General features: G+C 39.0%; 1 protein-coding gene and 3 non-coding genes across 7 annotated transcripts; all 4 read right to left on the minus strand.

The window, feature by feature from the left end:
- Window positions 1-1,005: 1,005 nt before the first annotated feature.
- KANSL2 (KAT8 regulatory NSL complex subunit 2) lies at window positions 1,006-20,252 on the minus strand. 4 transcript variants are annotated; one of them, XM_007072957.2, is made up of 10 exons: window positions 20,185-20,252; window positions 19,375-19,633; window positions 18,407-18,585; window positions 17,738-17,852; window positions 12,053-12,216; window positions 11,661-11,827; window positions 10,697-10,793; window positions 6,986-7,137; window positions 1,893-2,012; window positions 1,006-1,221 (listed from the first exon to the last, which is right to left on the minus strand). In XM_007072957.2, exons 2-10 carry the CDS (start codon window positions 19,623-19,625, stop codon window positions 1,090-1,092), a joined length of 1,377 nt encoding a protein of 458 aa, XP_007073019.1. In that variant the 5' UTR covers window positions 19,626-19,633; window positions 20,185-20,252; the 3' UTR covers window positions 1,006-1,089. The 4 variants fall into 4 exon arrangements, with proteins under 4 accessions (XP_007073019.1, XP_007073018.1, XP_015395450.1 ...); XM_007072956.2 differs by having other exon boundaries at window positions 6,884-7,137; XM_015539964.2 differs by having other exon boundaries at window positions 1,862-2,012; window positions 6,884-7,137.
- Window positions 1,424-1,558, minus strand: LOC122240671. Its single transcript, XR_006220443.1, has one exon. It is a non-coding gene; the product is annotated as a small nucleolar RNA SNORA2/SNORA34 family (small nucleolar RNA).
- On the minus strand, window positions 2,939-3,071 carry LOC122240670. The gene has a single exon (XR_006220442.1). It is a non-coding gene; the product is annotated as a small nucleolar RNA SNORA2/SNORA34 family (small nucleolar RNA).
- LOC122240669 lies at window positions 10,469-10,605 on the minus strand. The gene has a single exon (XR_006220441.1). It is a non-coding gene; the product is annotated as a small nucleolar RNA SNORA2/SNORA34 family (small nucleolar RNA).
- Window positions 20,253-24,152: the final 3,900 nt, after the last annotated feature.

Genomic DNA, 24,152 nt, shown 5'->3' on the forward strand with positions numbered 1-24,152 from the left:
CAAACCTAAATGAACTTCTATTTTAACCCTATCTTTAGATTCATCATCAAAATGATCTTGACAACTTATGTCTCTCTCAGTGATCTAGCATCAGGCCTGACTTCAATGGAAGTTTTACATATATATATATTCCAAGCTCTGGAGAATTCTATGATAACCAGACATTAACTGGGAGAAAGAAAGGCAAGTGGAAGTAGGGGACACAGAGAGCAGGATGAAAATAAGGAAGATACTTGGAACTAGTAGGCTTTAATAAGGAAATTCCACCCCTTTCTACCTACTTCTTACAGGTTTTTATGTTATCCTCCAAACCAAACCAATTTACCGAAAATGTATCTACTTCTTGGAAAGGAAGTTTATCTGTCCTGTTTTCCCTTTCCCATCAGAGCCAACTCCCTAAGGACTCCAAAATATATATATGTTCACAAATATAAACAAAACATGCATTCAAGTGATTGTTTTACATTTTCATAACATTTTAACATTTAATAGAAACTATATACAATTTTTTATTGTATCTTACATAAGATAGCCACTACAGAAATTTACATAGGTTAGAAGCAAGATGGATGGTTAAGGAGGGCCCAGTCCTGTGGGCTATTCTCAGAGGTTATAGGTCAGAGTTCACTGGAGGGTTGAGGGGGGGGTTCAGATTATCCAATCAGGTGAGAGGTGAAGAAAGGCTAAAACACAAGCCATTAGATAGAGAAAATCAAACACTGGGTTTCATCAATATCCGAAGGGTACACATCTCCTGCCTAAACACCTATGTGGATTTATTCCAAGACTTGGGAATTCCCATTACAAAGATGTCTCTCCCCTCAGGCATGGTCCCAAATACTCTCTCAATCCCAGCAGCTCTGACATGAATCACCGATCTCTCTTCCTTGCACAAAGTGAGAAGGCATCCACAACCTGTAGATACTACTGGTCCCTTCCCCCCAAATTTGGTTTGACTACAGCACTCAATAACCCAGAGGAAAAACAACGTAATCGGAGTTGTCCTTCAGTGAGAGAGAGTCATAAATATTTGTTTAAAGAATGGAAAATTCAAATCCTCCAAAGTCAAATGGTTCCCAAAACAAACTATCAACTGATAGAAGAAGGTTCTGGCTTCCCATTTGCAGTAGCCACTCCACTTTGAGGCAGTGGTGCAGAGACTTTCTCAGAATTTCGAGACCCCTGTGATCTGCACCCATCTCCAGCCATCTGTATCTGGCCCTGTTAAAAGAAAATCACTTTGGTTACAAATCCATTCATTAGGGTCTGAAACATGAATCTGAATTATCAAGATCAAGACAGCAGACATAAAACAACTCTGAGCAGATGCTCTTCCCCATACGTAACAATCTCTGACCCTTGGGAGTAAGCAGTCATTAGCTATAGCATTCCTGAGGCTCTCCCAATGGGAAGGAGAACTGTGGGTTGTTTCTTCCAATGAAACAGCCATTCTTTGCTGAGACTCCAGAACAGCCAGCAAATCACAGGAAGATAGTTCTTTGGGCCTCTGCTTGAAACCAACAGCATAATACAACTGCTAGCCTTCAGTCAGGGCCACTGGTACCCCACCCAAGAATCAAAGAAAGAAGCCATATCACATTACTTGTCCATACTCTATGAGAAAAACAATTCCAGTGCTGAACCCTCCCTTTAAAAAGAACCATTTATGTAGACTCCTTGTCTTAACCTCTTCTAGTTAACTACATAAACAGTTTCCTGCTGAGATTCTGGGACTAGTGTCCATCAGGTGTTCTCTCTAAGGGCCCATCTGGAGAACTGCCATCTGGGGCACCTTATAGTCCTCTTGTGATAACAACCCCACTCACTGGGAGTACATGCTAGCCATAGCCAGCAGGGAGACCTGTGTCTGGATGGGGTTGTTCTTCACTTGCCAGAATATCCACTGAGCCTTCAGCAATTTCTTTGACTGAATGATCTTCAAGGGTTAGTGAAGGATCAAAAAGCAAGGGTGAAGGAGGGCACTGCATACCATCACCCACAACATCCAAGTCCTAGGAAAAGAAAGAGAAAAGCCTATCAGGAACACCAAGGGAACCAATAAGCTTAAGTTGGCATATTTTTCAACAAACCTCAAAGCAATTCTCCCATAGTTCCCTCACCTCCTTGCCTACTTTTAATCAAAAAAAGATTTTCCCCAAATGTCTAACAAATGGGGTAAGATCCAAAAAGCACTAAAAACTTTTCCTTGCTGCTGAGTATAAAGCACAGACCACTACAGTAACTTAAACCCATATTTTCAAATTGAAAAATTCAGAGACAGAAAGAATAGTAACTGGAGGGAGAGAGGAAACAGGAGTTTTAGTTCAATGGGCACAGAGTCTCTGGGCTGATGGGAAAGTTCTGGAGATGGTGATGGTTGTGCAATACTGTGAACGTACTTAACACCACTGAATTATACACTTAAAAATGGTTGAAACAGTCAATTTCATGTTACAAATATTTTACAAAGAAACTCTATTAAAAAGAAGCATATTCCCTCTAAGACTAACTGTAATCAAGATCTACATTCACCGATGTTGAATATAATACAGACAATCAGCATAATCACAAACTAAAATATTGCTTTAACAGATTGGACAATATGAGGGGTGCCTGGCTGGCACAGTCGATGTAACATGCGACTCTTGATCTCAGTGTCATGAGTAGCCCATGCTGGACACACAGCTTACTACAAAAAAAAAAAAAAAAAAAAAAAAAAAAAAAAAAATTGGACAATAGAAGATTGCTTGATTACAATGCCCTAACAGCCATAGTGAACTACAAAATTCTACTCTGATTAAGTCCCTATCCCCAAACAGCAAATCCCTGATTTTTACACATACTCCAGTTGCTGAGAGAGAAAGGAAAAAAGCAAAAAAGGAAAAGGAAAAGGAAAAGGGGAAGGGGAAGGGAGAAAAAGTATGAACAATTCTATAAACTATGTTCTTCCAATTGAACTAGCCATTCCCATTGGGGTGCTGAATGGCTAACAGACCACAGAAACACATTACTCTTGGCTCCTGTTTGAAACCAACAGCTACAGCAAACCACTGGTCTTGATTCAGGGCCTAAGCATTGCAAAGCCATAGACAATGTGTCAAACTGACTTTCATGCCACCAAGAGTCTACTGCTAACCTCTCCTTCACAAGAGTGAATATTACCCAAGGGTTTCTACTCCCCTACACCCAATCCACTTAGCCCCACAAAGCCCCAATAGAGGCTCAAAGTTTCCAGTAATCTAGCTTCACAAGAAGCTTAGTTCTATGCTTTTAAATTAAGTCTAAGAATATGAAACCCTTTCCCTTTCTTTGGTGTGCTAATCACACTTCACAATTAAGGTAAAGTATATAATTAAAGAATGTACTAGACTTAAAGCTGATTAAAGCAGAAATTTGGAAAAGGGTACGGCCGGCTAACATCTATTTCAGATGTGTAAGAAACTTCTGTACTATTCACAGAAACCAGTGTTTGCACATGGTTAAGCCTGTGAACTATTTTCTCCAATTCTTTTAATATGCACATTATACAAATAATTAACATGGAATTTAAAAGAACCCGTTTAGGTGGTACACCACAAAGTTTCCAAATCTCAGGACGACAATGGTAAGGAAATGTCTTCAAAACAAAATAGATACTGAAAAGGCTTTTCTCACATAGTTATGTTGTCTGTTACAAAAATTAAAATTGGGGGAAAGAACCTAAAACAAGAGAGGAAGAAGGGATCAGCAGAAATGCCTATCACAACAGCAATATTCAGAGATATAAATCCATCAGGACACAAAGAATATATATTTTGTTCTGATCTCAAAAATCACACACAAAAAGAGAGGAACCTCAAAGTAATAGAATTAAGGTATTAGGTACTTGCCAAACATCCTTGGATCAAAGCACAGAAAACAGGCAAATATAACACCCAGATGAAAGACTGAATTTTAGCCTAGATTAATACCTAATACCAGGTCTTCCCATAGGTAAAGTTCTTAACTTCTGGTAAAGTTACCAGAAATTATTAACAAGTTATAGAAATGGTGTATAAGGCAGAATATAGGTTACAAGCTAAGAATGCTTGGTGAAATTCATACAGTTAAGAAATCATTTTTTTCCCAGCAAATTTTTTATGCTAATAAATATATCCAGAATTATAGGACAAAATTTCTTTTCTAAAACTGGATTTTGTTTCAACATTTTCTGGAGAATTTTTACCTCCAAAGATTAAGAATAAAACTAACTTTTAATGACCAATATGGTTTATCAAAAGTACATTAATATGAACATAATAGATGTTCAAGTACAAAATGGAATGTTTATCATTTTTAAATCTCTAATGTCAAAGGTCCATCTTAAAAACTCACTGGGTTCCCAAAAATAAGGGGTTACTTCTCATACATTCTTTTTAAGTTTATTTATTTTGAGAGCGAGCAAGCACGTGCATGAGCACACTGACAAGTCAGGGAGGGGCAGAGAGGAGACAGAATCCCAATCATGGTCTGCACCATCGGTGCAGAGCCCAGTGCTGGGCTCGAACTCTCGAACTCATGAGATCGTGACGTGAGCAGAGATCAAGAGTCAGATTTTTAACCAACTGCACCACCCAGGCGCCGCTCCCATACGTTCTTTTTAAAAAATCCAAACAACAAATAAGAATTAACAGATTTGATAGTATATTTTAAAATATTTTTTAAGATTCCTTAAATGTCAAGCTTCACCTATGATCACATCTTATAATCTCTAATGTTTTGTGAAAATTTCTCCAAAAAGCAATACTGAGATGACAAAAACAGGTGAAAAGGGAAAAGCAAAAAGGTCAAACAGAAATGGTTCTAAGAAATTAAAATCAGATGATATAGAATTTACTAACCTAATACATCTATATAAAATACATTTGCTACTTTCTACATATGTACATTAGTACCTGAAAGGAATCTGGTGATGTGCTTATTAGGTTAATTTTTAGATCCTATAAAGCTGCTCATGTTACTAAAAGTTAGAAAAGAAAAGAAAAGAAAAGAAAAGAAAAGAAAAGAAAAGAAAAGAAAAGAAAAGAAAAGAGAAAAGAAAAGAAAAGAAAAGAAAAGAAAAGAAAAGAAAAGAAAAGAAAAAAGAAAAGGGCACCTCTGCATTTTCTTCACATTTAAAATGAAGGAAAGTGGACAAACTCTGTCCTTATCAATCTAGGACTATGTATTCATTTACCCTCTTCAACATAATCTCTTTGGAAAAATTTGGAAAGCACTTAAGTATATAATAAGGTCCCTTTCTAGTTTTCATATTCTATGAAATGTGTGAAAAATTTTTAATAAGAATTAAGATTATAATAAAAATTGTAATTTTATTATAAATGAAGTAATGAAAATCAAAGTCTAATAAGCATGTAAACCATACATAATCAAAACAGGGGGGTTATGGAAAAAAATTAGAATCAGTTTATTCTTTTGTTTTTTAAGTTTTTATTTATTTTGAGAGAGAGAGAGAGAGAGAGATCTCGGGGTTGTGGGTTTGAGTCCCACATTTGGTGTAGAGATTACTTTAAAAAAATAAAATTTTAGGGGCGCCTGGGTGGCTCAGTTGGTTAAGCGGCCGACTTTGGCTCAGGTCATGATCTCGCGGTCTGTGAGTCCGAGCCCCGCGTCAGGCTCTGTGCTGACAGCTCAGAGCCTGGAGCCTGTTTCGTATTCTGTGTCTCCCTCTCTCTGACCCTCCCCCGTTCATGCTCTGTCTCTCTCTGTCTCAAAAATAAATAAACGTTAAAAAAAGATTAAAAAAATAAAAAAATAAAATAAATAAAATTTTAAAAAACAAGCACACCTGGCTGGCTTAGTTGGGAGAAGCACGCAACTTTTTTAAGTTTTTTTATTTTGGGGAGGGGCAGAAAGAGAGGGAGACAGAGAATCCTGCCCAAGCAGTCTATGCACTGTCAGAGATCATGACCTAAGCCAAAGTCAGACGCTTAACCGACTCAGCCACCCAGGTGCCCCAGGATCTTTTTCAGATATTACCCTGTCCTGGTATATCCCCTTTTTTAGCAAGCAATACCCTTGAGGCCACTCAAACTTTGCTTCTACCCTTTGCAAAAATCTTAAAACCTATATTCAATCTTCCATTTAGATTTGTCACATTAAATGTGACATGGTTATATATAATACACCTTTTATTATGAAATTCAGAAGAATTATCTTCAGAATAAATAATGAAGACCTTTATCCAGAGGGCTAAATATTAAGCAAAGTGCTAAGCTAGAGATGGTGTGTCAACTGATGCCTGAAGTCAGACAGTAGGGTAGTGCTAATTAGGGAAACGAAATCAGAGATGGGTTTATGGGCTGGGACCAATTGAGGAACAAGCTTCAAAAAGTAGTGTACATACTTAGAAGGCTATAAAAATAAATAAAGAGATCACTGCTGTTCTAGTCCATTCACAATAGAATCTATGATAACGTATCAAAAATAAAGCCAGTAGCCAGAGCTAAGTTTACAGTCATTTTCTGGGGGGCACGTTAACCTGAAAATGAAACCTTTACTACGACAGAACAAAAACACAAGCTTACAACTGTCAAGAGTAGATCTCAGAATCCATTTGTATTACTAAGATTCTAGTGAATCACTCACCTTGTGGGTACCAAATTTCCTGGCTACACCAAATCCATCCATAATCTTAACTTTCCAACTTCCAATGGTTACAGTTTATTTTCCTTATCATTCTTGCAGCAAAACTTGCCAATTTAACGGTCTCTAAATCAATATGCTAACATACAAATACAACCATACATATATCATTTCAAAAACTTTATCAACTCTCCTGGCCACAAAAGACTAACCTAGTCTCACCATTAACAAATAAGGCCTTGCCTCAAGGGCCAACCAGAGCAGAGCTTCTCTAACTTACATCACTGAACTCCAGAGGTAAACTCTCAGTGGGCTGAAGCTCGGCAGCACTCAAGTACAGATCCATGGGGCCGGCTTCCAGATCGTGTGGCACAGACAGTACCTGCTCGGGCTTATACATCTGAGGAGGCAACTGGAAATGCAGTGGGCAGCAGGGATCCTCAGAGAGGCTTACAGGAACTGGTTTGTTGCAGGGTACCTCTTCAGACCCCTGGCAGCATTTGAAGAGAACCTGATTCGTGTCCTGACAAATATCTGTAGAAAAACGGTCAAGGGAAATAAAATGGATCTATCGGAGGCACAAAATAGGAAAGAGTTGTCTGCCATGTAAAATTCAAGGTGTGGACTACGGAGACAACTGGTTACATTTGAAACAGAACCAAACCCAGTTAGCAATTTTTAAAGTTCTTCTCAAAATAAGTGTCATTCACTAGCATCTAATTCTAGCTCAAACAGCAATTTAAATCTAGTCCCCAATCTACACTTCAGGATCCCAGTCATTTAAACCAGAGACATTAATCTTGTTCTCACTGAGGAGAGTCAAACGCAAAACATTTGAAAACAGTGCTAAGCAAATAGCAGTAACAATTCTAGGTCTCTACACCTATTCAGAAGAAACATGTTATGGCAAAAGCAGGTGGATAGCTTGCAGAGGCGGTACCACCTCCTTCCAAGAATCAAGACACAAATGTTTCTGCTCTGTTAAGCAGACTGGCAAAAGATTACAAAAACTTTTTGAATTTTATTTCCAAACTGTTCACAGGTTTTATACTTAAAGCAGCAGAGAACTGGGGAAAATAGAACCTCTAGTAACTAGGGATCTTATCTTGACAATAAAAATAAACTTATTTTATTTCCATGCCCCCTTCCCTTTTGAGGGGGTGGGGGTACTAATGCAGAGGAGTTGCATGCTCCCCCAGAAAGAAAGGAAATAGAATTTCCCATGGAAAGGAACTACTCCAGGAACATTTCAGGAGTACTAACAATTACTTCTATTAAGAGTAAAACAGAAAAGGGCCAGTTTCCAAGTTGGCAAAGAAGCTCTGTAAAATGAATCAAAATTAAAATCATGGTTAGGTAAAACAACAAAATTTAGTTCCAGTTACTCTATGAAATAGTTTTTTACTCAAATGATACCACTTCTTGAAATCTTAACTACATGTTTTTTCCCTAGATTAACAGACAACTGTTATTTCAAATGTGGGTTTATTTTTAAACCAGAAAGCTCCATTTCCTATAAACTACGTGTACCCAGGATTATAGAATTATGAGTAAACTTTTCTCCCACATTTTGTGATAATTCCTAAAAATTAAAAAAAATCTAACATACAATTTATTTTTAAACCAAGTAAAACTTCTTGAATAAGCCATTTCTCACAATCACTTCTTGGAAATCTAAGGCAGGGTTTCACAACCCTGGCACTATTGACGTTACTGGCTGCCCAGTGCACTGCCAGGTGCTTAGCAACACTCTGGCCTCTACCCACTAGATGTCAGTAGCATCTCACTGTCACTCCTGAATTAGAACAGGCAAAATTGTCTCCACACATTGCCAAATGAGGATAAAATGGCACCCAGTTGAGAACCACTCCTCTAAAAGAACAGTAAATAGTACAAAGTAAACAGTATTTATTGAATGAAAACGAACAATCAAATGAACAAGCACATGAATCTAATAGGAACAATCAGATTTGCATTGCTTAAGAAAATCTAAACAGTCTCCAATGTGCTTAAAAAGCCCAATCTTATTAAATTATTAATACTTAAGATCAATCCATTAAATTAAATGTTTTAATCAGAACTTTTTTCATGGAATTCAAAGAACTTTCGTCTCTTATTTAATACAATATATATATCTTGGAAAAACCCTCCCCCCCATCCTCCTCCACCCCCTTTCCTTTCAGATGGGGACAAGAGAGACAAAGAGAAGGGAATGGTTGACCTACAACTAGAGTCTGGGTCCTTCACTTTCAGTCCAGTGCTGTCTCCATTAGACCAGAGTAAAGAGTTAACAGGTCCCCAATGGCAGTCGCATCTTTCTCTGGGAGAAGGACTTAAGGAAGGGTAAGTGACTTAAGCAACTATGGAGCGGAAAGGAAAAAAGCATAAAACAAAAAAAATCATACTTCCCTTCTCTTTTCAAATACATTTCATTTTCAACTCTGCTTTTTAAAATATTAATATTCTAATAAGCTATTTGAGAATAATACTGTAAGTCTAAAATACTCCTTAATATCTGTAAATTGAGTTTTTTTGACTTATAAATTCAAGCTCACTGAAGAAAACCTGCAAGTACAAGGCAGAGGAATAAAGGGCATTGCATTCACAACCCCACCATCCAAAAATAGTCAATTTTTACTTCCCCTCCCAGGATTTGATTATATGGAATTCCATACCCTATTTTTGTCACTATCAAACATTTTTCTATGTCACTCATTAATTTTATTAAATAAAATGTTTAACCCCTGACCTATTCCATATTATATAATAATTTTCTTCTTTGTTCCCCATCTCTGAGAATTTCAAGGCTGTCTCTAGTTGAAAAAGTTTTATGTAAAAATATTGGTCTTTGCATTTGATTATCTCCTTAAAATAAATTCCCAGAGGTGACATTATCATATCAAAGAATATGAATACTGTCAAGCTGCTTTCTAAAGTTTGTGCCACTTGATCTTCCCACTGACAGTATTTAGAAGGATCCATTTCACCATAACCTCAACCTGAAATTCACTGAATAAACATCATATATATACAAACATCAAATTCATAGATTAAAATTTTCATTTCCTATTTCACTTATGTACAGTGAAAACACTTTTCCACTATTAGCCATTTCTACTTTTAAATCTGTCCACCTTTGCCCAATTATGTTTTGAGCATTTATCTATAGTTTTTAATTACCTTGCACAAGTATTTTGTGTATTAAGGACAGTAATCCTTCATCAGACATTTATTGCAATAATTAATAAACTAGTAAAACATTCAATAAATAGAATAGAAAAAAGTCTTCTTTTCAAAGACCAAGAAAAGGTTCTCCTTTTTCTATTAAAAAGATATTTTATTTTCCATATACTTTATATCTCCTTCCAGGCAAATGAAATCCATCAAGATTTATGCCTTTAGATAATAGTATTTAACAAGTGCTTTACCGTGAAAGCAACTTACTCGATATCCATAATAAAGATGCACTTTCACAATCGAATAAACAAGTCAAAAAGTCTTGTAACCTGATAGTAAACGTGACCTCGTAGCCGAATCAAGAAATGCTATGATGGTTCAAAGGCAAACTAATTGAGAGGGTAGGGGTGGGAGCATTCCATTTTTGGAAACAGATAAGCTTCCAATTTGAATAAAGTCTAAAATACACAAATTGGCCATACAAAAGATTAATTCTCAAAGGAAGGTCACAGTTCAGAACCTATTGTTTTTTTGGTGGAAAACCCACAGTAAATTTTTTTTTTTGATAACTGGACTTAACAGTATTATAATTCCAATGAACAAGTTCTATCAGGGATCTCTATAGTTTGGAATCCCAGTATTAATCAACAACAAATAAATATTAGCCCACACCTATCTCTAATGACTCAGATGTTTCTTTCTAATGAACTGACCATTACATTTCCAAAGTTCTGAAATGGCCAACAGACCATAGAAAGACATTTCTTTAGGCTCCTGCTTGAAACCAACAGCTTCGACAAACTGCTGGCCTTGATTCAGGGCCAAAGGAAAACAAAGACCTTCAATTAAGCAAACTATGAGATATTCCCACCAGCCTTTAGCCTAGCTAGCAAACTGAAAGGAATAAAAAAGATACGGGTAAGGCAGTGTCTGGTCATTGGAAGAGACTGATTGGAACATCGAACATCATCCACAAAGGCCAAGCACCTCTGACTGGAACGAGTCGTATGAGCCTAAAACGGAGAAAATAAATAAACGTTCAAAAGAAAATACAACCAGTTATCTATGACAATACTAACTTATAACATGTAAGGTACACCCTTAAAGGCTAAAGAAAAAAAAAACCCTCAATATTTGACAAATTTACTCACAAGACTATATGAAAGAAAAAAAAAGTTAAAACCTCATGTTCAAATAATGAGTCAACCCTAATCCAAAATACTTCTCCAGATTATAAGAATGTGATCAGCCTAATGGTTTTCAAACTATTTTGTCTTTTAGAAACCCTTCCCCCCTTTTTAAGGCTTGAACTCATAACCTCAAGATCAAGAGTGGCATGCTCCAAAGACTGAGCCAGCCAGGCACCCTAGCAAACCACTTTTTAAAACTGTAATTTTATAGGCGCCTGGGTGGCTCAGTCAATTAAGTGTCTGATTTCGGCTCAGGTCATGCTCTTGCAGTCCATGAGTCTGAGCCCCACATTGAGCTGTGCTGACATCTCAGATCCTGGAGCCTGCTTCAGATTCTGTGTCTCCCTCTCTCTGCCCTTCCCCTGCATACACTCACTCACTCTCTCTCTCTCTCTCTCTCTCTCTCTCTCCCTCACACAAATAAATATTTAAAAAAAATTTTTTTAATTGTAGTTTTATGTGGAGCCTCAACAAATAAAACAGATAAAAATGGAATTATCATTGAGGCAGAGACCAAGGGCTTAAAAAACAAATTAAGAATGATCACTTAACTGTGCTCTTTTCAATTTACCCCACATCCAATTAAAAATTAAGTCAGATTTCAGAGCCAAGACTATACAATATTTTGACTATTTGTGACTTTGTAAACAACGCAAATATATGCCCCTTAGAGGTATAAACACAAATTACCTGTTGGGCAGCACCATCTGTGGCCAGCATTCTGCGTTCCTTCAGCTGCCTATGTAATAAGGCTTCCACTCCATAGCGCTGACGATACCGCCGAAGACATTTTAGACGCTTTAAGTTCTCTCGTTCTTTGGCCAAAAGTCCCTCTGGGCCAGTCAGGAGACTACTACCTGGTGAGTCACAACAGTCAAGACGCTATGTGCCAAGTAACCAATGAAGGATGGCTTCCCCAAATTAAGAAGAAATAAACTGGGAAATCTTTAGCCGTAAGACAGCCATCTTCAAAAGCAAATTTTTCACTCCAGGTACCAAGACAGAAATACATCTAAGTACTACCAAATGCACATGTTGAACCCACAATACAACAGCTTATTGGAACTTAGCATAAAACTTGCCTAGAGCTTCATGTTCCACTTTGCGATTATGTAAATAACGTCGCTTCTTCTCTTTGAGCAGATGCTGAAGTCGTTTAAACTGATCGATGTACAAAGACTGCAACCGAATTAGTTTCTCACGCATAATCAGGGCAACTTCTTCTGCTGTATAAACACCAGCATGTCTACAATGAAACAGAATTCAGCAAAGCATAAGAAAACACAATAAACCCCAAGCTTAAAAGGACACAAGGTTAGAGGTGAGACTTAACCTTGTTACTTAACAAGAAGTCACCCAACTGCCCATCAACAGATGAAGGTAATGATGTGGCATATATATAAATGGAATATTTACTCAGCCATCAAAAAGAATGAAATCATGCCACTTGCAACATGGATGGAGCTAGAGTGTATTATGATGCTACACAAAATAAGTCGGTCAAAGAAAGACAAATACCATATGATTTCACTTATGTGGGATTTAAGAAACAAAACAGATGAACATATGGGATGGCAGGATGGCGGGATGGCGGGATGGCGGGATGGCTGGACGGCTGGATAGATAGATAGATAGCTGGCTGGATAGATAGATAGATAGATAGATAGACAGACAGACAGACAGACAAAAAAGAGGGAAAGAAACCATAAAAGACTCTTTAACTACAGAGAACTGAGGTTGCTGGAGGGGAGGTGGGTGAGGGATGGGCTGGAAGGGTGATATGTATTAAGGCGTGCACTTGTGATAAGCACTGGGTGTTATGGAGTCTTTTTTTTTTTAAGTTTACTTATTTAGTTTTGAGAGAGAAAAAGAGAAAGCACATGCACACAGAAGGGGGAGAGCCAGAGAGAAAAAAATCCCAAGCAGGCTCCACACCATCAGCACAGAGCCCGATGCAGGGACTGAACTCACGAACTGTAAAATCATGACCTGAGCAGAAGTTAGTCATTTAACCAACTGAGCCATCTAGGCGCCCCAAGCATTGGGTGTTGTATGTAAATGATGAATCACTGAATTCTATTCCTGAAGCCAATATTACACTGTTTGTTAACTAACTAGAATTTAAATAAAAATTAGAAAATAAAAAAGAACTCACCACTGAGACAATCACCTTATTAAATATGAACATTGTCATGCAACATGCAAGTTGTTATTAAAAAACAAAACAACAGGGGCGCCTGGGTGGCTCAGTCGGTTAGGCGTCTGACTTCAGCTCAGGTCACGATCTCGCGGTCCGTGAGTTCGAGCCCGGCGTCAGGCTCTGGGCTGATGGCTCAGAGCCTGGAGCCTACTTCTATGTCTCCCTCCTTCTCTGCCCCTCCCCCGTTCATGCTCTCTCTCTCTCTCTCTCTCTGTCCCAAAAATTAAAAAACGTTAAAAAAAAATTTTAAAAACAAAAACAAAACAACAAAGAAAATCTCCAAGTATGGATGCTAATGTATAATCTCACAATATGAGGAAGGGGAGATGTTTCATTATTTTCCCCAGTTATGTTACATTATGTTTAAGAAAAAGTGAAGATATGGAACACTCAAAAATTTTTATTAATCTACATTCTTACCCCATTTCATAATTTAGTCACTTACCAGTCAGGACAGCTTAAAAGTATTCAATTTAGTAGCATTTATATCTTAATATATTTTAAATTAAGTACAAAAGGTAACAAATAATTTCAATTTCTAATTTAAAATACATTCTTTTTTTTTTTTTTTTAATTTTAAGTAGGCTCCACGCCCAGCCCAGAGCCCAACTTGAGGCCCAAACTCATGACCTGAGATCAAGACCTAAGCTGAGATCAAGAGTTGGACATTCAACCGACTGAGCCACACGGATGCCCGGTAATTTAAAACACATTCCTATATTGGGGTTTACGTGGGCCCTTAAAACACTGGTCCACAAACGCTATTCACTGTCCTCCAGCTCATTTCCTTGACAAATTTCTCAAAATACAGTACCCTAGGTTAACCTTTAATTGCCAAAGATCTAGATCCACACCAATTTTACTAAGCTTTGCCACCAATTATAAACAGAATTTTTTAAAGTTATTGTGCTGATTATGAGGTCACAAAGCCAATGAGTTAAACGGCGGTTTAAATGGAGACTTTCCAGACTGATTTAAGTAACTCAAATGAAAAGACTAGTTGCAAATTTAAAAGACTTTTGGTTCCATTTGCCTTGTGTGATCATTAAACAGGAAGAGCAAACTAGGTATGTACCTTGACTTGCTATTTTCATTCTGAGTAAAAAATTATTTCCTTCACTTAAAACACAATGCATGCAAATTACATACTCTAATTTTAGGGGCACCTGTGTGGCTCAGTCAGTTAAGTGCCCTACTCTTGATTTTGGCTCTGGTCACATGCTCACCGTTGAGCCCCATGTCAGGCTCTATGCTGACAGAGCAGAGCCTGTTGGAGATTCTCTCTCCCTCTCTCTCAGCCCCTCCCCTGCTCACAATCTCTCTAAATAAACAAACAAATAAATATGGCTGTTCCAGACATTCATGGCTAATTATTAAAATCATGTTATTAAAACCAGGACACACGGGTGGCTCAGTCAGCTAAGCATCTGACTCTTGATTTTGGCTCAGGTCATGATCTCACAGCTGTTGAGATCAAGCCCTACATCAGAATCTATGCCAACAGGGGGGCCTGGGCGGCTCAGTCGGTTCAGCGTCTGACTTCGGCTCAGGTCATGATCTCACCATTCATGAGTTTGAGCCCCATATCAGGCTCTCTGCTGACAGCTCAGAGCCTGGAGCCTGCTGCGGATTCTGTGTCTCCCTCTCTCTTTGCCCCTCCCCCACTCGTACTCTGTGTCTGTCTCAAAAATAAATAAAACATTTAAAAAAGTCAAAAAAAAAAAAAAAAAAAAACAAAACAAAACCATGCTGACAGCCAGAGCCTGCTTGGAATATTCGCTCTCAAAATAAACAAACATTAAAAACAAAATTTTTTTAATAAAAGCATGCACCAACTTCCCTTACTCTGATACTCATAAATTTAAGTCAGAGATTTATTATCTGACTGCATCTTCTTTTTTTTAATTTTTTTTTTTTTTAACATTTATTTTTGAGACAGAGAGAGACAGAGCATGAATGGGGGAGGGGCAGAGAGAGAGAGAGACACAGAATCGGAAGCAGGCTCCAGGCTCTGGGCCATCAGCCCAGAGCCTGACGCGGGGCTCGAACTCACGGACTGCAAGATCGTGACCTGAGCTGAAGTCAGACGCTCAACCGACTGAGCCACCCAGGCGCTCAACCGACTGAGCCACCCAGGCGCCCCTCTGACTGCATCTTCAACAAAAAGGGAATCATCTTACATTCCTTGTATATTAGTGTCTCTTATCTAAGGGCATTCCTCCAAATTTATTTTAATAACAATGAAGACTCAATAACTTGAAATGACCTTTACCAAAACTAACTCTGAATGCCTGTAGAAGTCATATAATAAAAATTACTTTCTAAAAAGGGAACGATTGAACAATTACTCTTTTTTTTTTTTTTTTAACTTTTCTTGGCTGGCTATTTCTGTTGTTGTTGTTTATTTTAGAGACAGAGAGGGGGAGAGGGGCAGAGAGAAAGAATCTTAAGCAGGCTCCACACCCAATCTTACCATTGTTGAGATCAGGAGCTCAGCTGAAATCAAGAGTCAGATGTTTAACCGACTGAGCCACCCTGGCGCCCCTAACAGTTACTCATAGGCTAAAACTTCACCAGTGCTGGATGTTGTTATAAATGGACTTTTCAGATTCCTTTTTTTTATTTTTTATTTTTTAGCATTTATTTATTTTTTGAGAGGCAGAGAGAGACAGTACGAGCATGGAAAGCACAGAAAGAGGGAGACACAGAATCCGAAGTAGGTTCCAGGCTCTGAGCTGTCAGCACAGGGCCTGATGCAGGACTCGAACTCACCAACAGTGAGATCATGACCTGAGCCACCCAGGTGCCCCTCAGATTACTTTTTACAAAGCAATTAAGTAAATGGTTACTTTGAGGGAAATCACATACACATACCTATAAGGGGGAAAAGAAACTATGCCAATATTAATCCTAGTTAGGATAAAATCTCTAATGACATCATAAACAATACAAAAAGCACCCTCCTGGAACAAGCAAATGAAGACGATATATGCTGTAAATTGCTAACGATTCAAAAAGTGGTCCTAGTGACAATAAGACACTGGCACCAGAGATGAAATTCAAAGAATTTCATAAAATACTCTTTTATTAAATTTAACAAGACAGTAATATGCAACCACATTAACAAATTTAATACTCTAAGACATTTCACAACTGTATTTACATCCCTAAAAATGCAAATATCTTAGGAGGTCAAAATTTTTTGGATAATCTCATGGGGGAATTAAGGAAAGCCTTATATTTAGTTGCCTAATAGTTGACCATACTTGGGGCTTTACTTTCCCCCTTGGAATGTTCCTTTTAGGAGAAATTGACACCACATACCTAGTCCTTTTAACATTTATACTTCTCATTAACTGGTATTTTTAAGCTACACTAGCATAAATGTGTCCCCAAGAGACTGATCCACTCTAGATTACTACTGACAAAATCAAGTTTCTGGACCTTCAAAGCTATTTACCATACCAAAGGACAGTCACTTTGTGACCCTACAGAGCATATACCTCTTCAAAGCAGCAAGTCTGGCATTTCCAGAAGCACAATGGGGGGGAAAGAATGTTTGATATTAAGTTACCAAGTAAATAAACCAAATAAACCGAAGTTACTATGAGAGAATTCTGCTAGATAATGACTAGATAACGAACATTCCTTTGCAAACTACTTAGATGGAACTTTCCAATAAGTACTTCCTGAAGAGCTGACTACACTGACATTACTCAAGAAAAATAGACGCAATTATTATACTCAGAAAATGTAAACCTAAATGACTTTTTATGAACAGACTAAAAATTCATTACCCCTCCCACTATTTATAATACTTCTATGCAAATGGTCAGTGGGAAGTATTAGACAGTAATCAAAAAGAATGAAGAAAACAAAAAAAGAAAAAACTCAAGTAAACACAAACCATGAGACTTTTGAGTGGCAATGTTTGTTTCTGTAACTCCAAGGTGACCCATGGGTTAAATGAAGAGTAGAACCTTAGTTAAGATATAATTACATACACATATTACTCACTTCTGGTTTCTACCTCAGTTTCTCTTAGCCATGAAACCAAAGGGCACTCTTGAACATCTTTTTATTTTTCCACCAGGGGAAAAAAAAAAAAAAAAACACTCATAAAATGTAACTCTGAAAAAAATGCATTCAAATACAATCACATTATTGTTCCTGAGATTTAAGCCAGGAATCCACTTACATCAGTTTCCTCTTCTCTAACTGATCTAAGCCATTTCTCAACCAACCTTCCACTCCTATGTCCAAGAAATTTCCTATTTTTTCCCCTATACTTTCTCATGTGTAGAATTTGATACCTAAAAACTTCCCCAAATTCCAAGACTTCCAAACAAGAATCAAATTTTGCCTTGCAGCAAGATGGTGATGAACCAGGACACTTTAACATACAGAAGCTATTAAGCTATTACTGCTCACAAATAACTAAGTTATCTTCAACACGGCTAGGTTATTAACCTATTAATAGTTTACTATAGTTAATTAACAGCATTACTGTAGTCCACACACTGACTGCAAAAAATATTTAAAAGCCTTATGTGGAGTTACAACTTACTTTAGGGGATCTTCTTGATCACTGTCTATGCTATCAGCTTCACTGTCAGGGTCACCTCTCCATGTCTGATCCACAGTAATGGGTTCCTGCTCCCCATCACTCCAGCTGTCTTCATCTGAGGCAAGGAAGGGAGAGCAGCCATTAAGACTTCCCACCTCTGTAACTCCACCACACAAAACTAGATTACTTAACACATCAACCCAAACCTTAAAATTTAAAACAAAACAAACAACTCCCCCCCCCGCCACCTCCCCCCCAAAAAAATTTTTTAGCAGAAAGGCACTGGCAAATAAAGTCAGCTTAAAAAATACAACCCAGGTAAGCGTACTTATAACATAAAGGAGGTAACCATGCCCTCAAAAAGACAGAAAGGTCAACTCAAAATTACTCTTGCTTCCTGAAATTACCTTGCCTAACAAAGACAAGCATAAAAACAGCTATGAAGGAAACAGTCATAAAGTCAAGAAAGTAAACCCAAGCACAGGCTACTTCAAACTGAAAAGAACTGGCGAACATAGCAATGCTGGAATTCTCATCAAATTGTCAATGAATTATATTATTACCGTATTATCACGTGTCCTATATGTTCAAGATACTGTGCTAAATAAACCAAAATAAGTTCTTTAACTTACTTTTTCCTTTTTCATTCTAAGGAGAGAAGATCCTTACCCAGAATTCGGCTGGCTTCGCTGCGGCTACTTTCTGGAGTCTGAGACCCCAGCTCTGTCTTAGCATAGGAGCTCAGCTGGCACAAGAGTGTTTCACCCATAGGCCCTGGATTAGTCTTCTTCATTTGAGCATGAAGTGCCAGGGCATTCCTACGGGCATGTTCAGCACAGAAAGACACCCTAAGAAGACAAAATATTAACATTTTATACTCAGGTCCCTTCTTGAAAGAGTTCTACCATTTTCACTGTCACTAATCTTTAGATCATTTTTAGGAAATTAAAATTACTATTACCTTCATTTATAAATTAAAAAGGCCAGTGAAGCAAAGTAATTTAGCCCAAGGTCAACTCATTTGGTATTACTAAGGGGAAATGCAGGTATCATAATCTGGTGCTTCATTCATCAAACAAAACATTCCAACTATAAAAACGCTGACATCATCTTAGAACAAATCAAAGAGATCCTCTTTCATCTTTCAAAATTGGTTCTGGAAGGCAACTCTACACTTTAATTCAGTATCAATCCACTGAAGGTAAGAAGATGTGGGACACAATTTTAAAACCAAAATATACATGCAGAATTCACTAGCCAAGTTATGTGAATACTTTTGCTTCTGTGATGAAACCTATAAAGCTTTTCTGGGGAACCAGAATACACATACACGCAGTTTTGCATATTACTTAACAAGGATCAGGGATGACCCACAGGGCCATGGACTCCAGAGTTAAGAATAATCTAGAATATCCCTTTATTTTATAGACAAGAGAAAAGGTCTAAATAGATTAATTGAGTGGACCAAACGGAAGTGGTCTCTCCAGTTTTCAACGTTTTTATTTTTTCTCCCCAAGGATATATCCATAACCCCAATTTTACAAAAATCCCCGATATTCCCAAACCCACAATATACCACATCTCCCCTCTCGCTTTAAAAGTACAAACGACATAGATTATTATCTACACATATATACCCATCTTTCTTCTCAGGCTTTGGAGCAGCACTGGGACATCTTTTTCCATTCTTCGTCGATATATAACTACACTGCTTGAAGGGTGCATTCTTGTCTTCAAGGATATGCTTAATACAAAACTCCTGCCCCTCCAAACGAGGTTGCGAGCATGGGCGATGAGTGAATGAACAAGACAGAGGCTCCTGAGACCTGGGCACTGGGGTTATCCTCCCCCGATTGGTCGGCAAGACGTGGATCCGAATCCTGTTCATACCAAAACCTGCAGGGTCACACACACAAAAAGCCCTTACCCTTCCCGAAAATTCCTGCTCTACGACATCCGGGCAGACTGCAGATAGTTTCCAAAGGACAAGCAGAAGTCACGCTCTGTAACTCCCCTCCGCACAGGTCTCCCCAGGCCATTAGACAATTTGTCTCACTTCAACCTCTGCACCATGCCCGCCCCCACCCTGAACACAAGCACGTCGTATCTCAGACTCGCATGGCCGGCGCACGAGGAAGGAGCGCCCGCCCCACGCGGTGGCGGCAACGCCGCAGCGCCGCGCCCGGCCTCCGCCTCCGCCTCTTTGCACGCCGCCTTTGTCCCAGCCCGCCTCAGAGCTCACGGCTGGGCCCTGCCCGTCCTCGGCCGCCTGTGCAAGCGCCATTTTGTCCTCCGGCTCTGGGCACCAGAGAATCTGGCTTCTGGGAGCCCAGAGCAGGAGAGCGACATCCAGGCTGTTTGAGACAAAGTAACAACTCGGAGAGGGCAGGAGGAGCGAAGCAGCAGCCTAACCGCAGAACAGAGATCAAGCACCGCGGCCATGTTACCTGTGCCGCCGCGCCGCGCCGCGCCGCTAGGCCTCTGCCCGCGCCAGCCGCTTCTAACTCGGCCCCCGCTCCTTTCCAGGCTCCCAATTCCTGATTGGCTACTGTGCCCACGGCGGTGTGTCACCATTGGCCGAGGCCAGCTACCTATCATGTCTGGGGGGGCGGGGCGCTGAGAAAAAGCGCGGCTGGGGTGGCTAAGAAGACCTGTCCGTCAGTCAACAGCTCCGCCCCGGGGAGGGTGAGGTTGAGGGTGATCTTGCTGCCGGAGTCTTTGGCGCCGCGGTGCTGTTTTTTTCTACGTCACAGCGTGGCTTCCTTTCGGTATACTTTTGGGACTACTTTTGGCCGCTGTGTGGTTCTAGGGTGCTGTTACCTCACCGTCCCTACACAGCGGGTAAAAAAAATCAGTCATATAGAGGCCAAAGGATCACGGTACAGTTGACTCTTTATACAGGAAAAAGCTGTAGTTTTCTTTTGTGAGCAGTTGGTTTGAGTACGGAGTCTGGGAAATTAAACACTTGATTTTTCAGAGCAACCCTAAGAGGCAGAGGCTATTATTTCCATTTTACAGATAAGATAACCAAGGAATAGAATGGGCCTAAGTCTAGTAAATGGCAGAAGGAGAATTTGAACCCAACCCTCATTCTTTATCCCTTTATAGTACAGAGCATTGGACTGAGAATAAGGAAATATGAGTTCTGGTTTAGGCCTTGGTTATTGAAAATTCTCTACAATTTCATGCTAAATAATGGAGGTATATAGAAATGGTAGACACAATCCCAATTTTATACGTTAGCAATTTTTAGTTAAAAACATCTTTTTTCATCACCACACCTCTTGTAGAAATGAACCAACAATCTTTCCCTCTAACCCTTCTGGATCTTTTTTGCATCCCAACATTCCCAAAGCTTCTTTATCTAGTGTCAGTTTCATTTAAAACGTTTCTCCAGTACCAATGAGCAGGTATGATTCACAGTGCAGGTGAGTATAGAGAATCTACAATGCTCCAACAACAGCAGTCAGCTTAGTCACAAGGGATTAAAACAAAAATGGGAGGTGGAGTAGGTAGAGGAGATGCCAATTCCAGATTAGGGCATCCCTAGAAGGCCCATTACTGAAATTCATTCAAGAAATATTTACTGAGTGCCTAAGTGCCATGCACTAGACATACAGAGAGAACAGGAAAGATAACCATGCTCTTTTGAAGTAAACATGCTTGAGCAGTTTGAGATTGTGGATGCAATACAAACATAATATTAATAGCAACTGTGATTTATACACATAAGCAAACACTCCGACCTTCAAAAGGGGTACAAAGAAGATATTTGTTATAAACACTCTATAACTCCAAACTAACTGGAGGAAACCACATTACAGAAAATATGGGAATCAGAATCTACAACCAAGGACACCTGACTGACTCAGTCAGTAGAGCATGCAACTCTTGAACTTGGCATTGTAAATTCAAGCCCCACGTTGGGTAGAGAGATTACTTAAAAATAAAACCTAAAAAAAAAAAAAAAAAAAAAAAAAAATCTGTAACCAAATGTGGTAATATCATAAAGGGATATTAAAACTCTACTATACTGAACAATGAAAAGAGGCTTTAGGAACTAGATAGGGATACAGCAGACTTTAACTAGGTCTACCATAGGTCTTAGTTGAAATAAAACCCTCCTGCTAAATCCAAGAAAGGCAAAAAAGTTGCTATGTAGAGCCACTTCCTTCTAAGTGAGTAAGAGGGCAGATATTATTGAAGGGTCAAGATGTTAGCAAACTTTTTGTGCTGTTTAACAAAGTAGATGGCTGTTTGTAATCCACTGAACACTCTGCTAGGCATTAAATAGGTTAAAGTGGACCTGAGGATCTTTGTAAAGAAAAATTGGCAAAGATGAATTTTTTTAATCTTTTTTATTTAAGTAACCTCATTTGGGGCTCAAACTCATGAACCCAAGATCAAGAGTCGCATGCTTTCCTGACTGAACCAGGAGGCCCCACAAAATCAGGTGCCCCACAAAAATGAATTCTTGAGAGTTTTTCAGAATTTGGAGTTTTGGGGACCAGTCCTAGAGAAAGGTATGCATGTGAGACAGAGACAGAATGAATATGAATGAATGCCAAACTCCTCCTCTTTCTATAGTCATTCTCATCTCAGTATGACAACTCCATCCTTCCAGTTGGTCAGGCCAAGCACTGGGAATCATCCTTGACTTCTCTTCCAACCTTACAGCAGATCCTATGGCTCCATCTTCAAGATACGTAATTTCTCACTACCTAGTCCGAGCCACTCTCATCTGTTACCTTAATTATTGTGAAAGCCCCTTTAGCTTTGACTCATGCAATCCATCTTAAATACAGCAGTCCAAATGAACACTTTAAAACCTAAGCCAGATCTTGTCACTTGTCAGCTCAAAGCGTTTCGATGGTGCATTTCACTGTCTACAGAATGGCTTACAAGGCCTTATAGTATCTAGCTTTCCATTGCCTCTCTAACCACATATCCTGCTACTCTCTGTTCCTCACTTATGTCCATATTAGCTACACTGGCCTCCTTGCTATTTCTCAAACCTGCCAGTGTATTCTCACTTCAGAACCTTTGCACTTGTTTCCTGGAATGATCCTGTAAAGTTCTTACCCCAACTATTCTCACGGCTTGCTCTCACCTCTTCCAGATCTTTGCTGAACTGTAATTTCACGAGGCCTTCCTTCCTAGCCATCTTATTTCTGATTTCAAGAGCCTTACCTACACACACACAAAACATCTCTATCCCTCCTTCTCCCCTTTACATTCTCCAAAGTCCTTGTCATCTAACATACTAAGTTCTACTTATTTATTTGTTTCCCCTACAACTACAATGTGTAAGTTCTGTGAGGGAAGGATGTTTGTGGTTTACCGCCATATCCCCATCAGTAAGCGGTACACAGCACTTGATAGGTACTATTTTCTTTTTTTTTTTTAATGTTTTTATTTATTTTTGAAGGAGAGAGAGAGAGAGACAGCATGAGCAGGGGAAGAGCAGAGAGAGAGACACAGAATTGGAAGCAGGCTCCAGGCTCTAAGCTGTCAGCACAGAGCCCGATGCGGGGCTCGAACCCACAAACTGTGAGATCATGACCCGAGCCGAAGTCGGACGCTTAACCGACTGAGCCAGCCAGGCACCCCTGATAGGTACTATTTTCTAATGAAGGAATAAATGTAAGGTAGAAAAGTGCCTGAAACTACTCTTCAGAAAAGGTTGATCTAGTATTCAATTTTAACTTGCTTTTATCGCTGTGGCTTCTTGGTTACCTGTTGGTTTTGTGTTATGTGAAATGAAGAAAAGGTGCAAAAAGGTAGCACACATAGGACAGGTGACATAAACCACATGAGTTCAGAAATAGGCCCCAGAGCTACAGATTGCAGTGAACACATGCCTCTTATACAGTAAATGCAGTCCACAGAAGGGGCTTCAAACTTTCCTCAGAACAATGAATGAGATCAAGCCATTCTTATTCAGCTATCAAGTGTCATGGAAACCATCATCACATAAACATTAAAAGATGAAGCCTAATTCTATCAATTAGTTTAACAAGCCCTATTAATGGGGATCCAGTTGCACACCACCTTTATATTGATTTATACCTCATCTATTCCCAAGGATGACAGTTGATAGTAACTCTAACAAAGAGAAATCACTAAACTTATGACTTTGTAGTATCATCCATCCTTACATTATTTCTCTTCTCTTCCATTCAAACCAGACCAGAATTCTTAAAATGCCAGCAATTCCCACAAAAGTTTTAGGAGAGGTACAGCAAACAAAAATCCTAAGTTGTCTTATTTTAGAAAATGGAAGGATGACCAGAACTCAAGTGATTTTTTTTTCAGAAGTGTACATCATTCTGTTAAATTGATCTTTTTTCCTTGTAGAGTTTACTTATTTTTGAGAGAGAGAGAGAGGCAGAGAGAGGGTCCCAAACAGGCTCTC

This window comes from Panthera tigris, chromosome B4 (genome assembly GCF_018350195.1).
Source record: "Panthera tigris isolate Pti1 chromosome B4, P.tigris_Pti1_mat1.1, whole genome shotgun sequence".
In the NCBI taxonomy this organism is placed as follows: domain Eukaryota; kingdom Metazoa; phylum Chordata; class Mammalia; order Carnivora; family Felidae; genus Panthera; species Panthera tigris.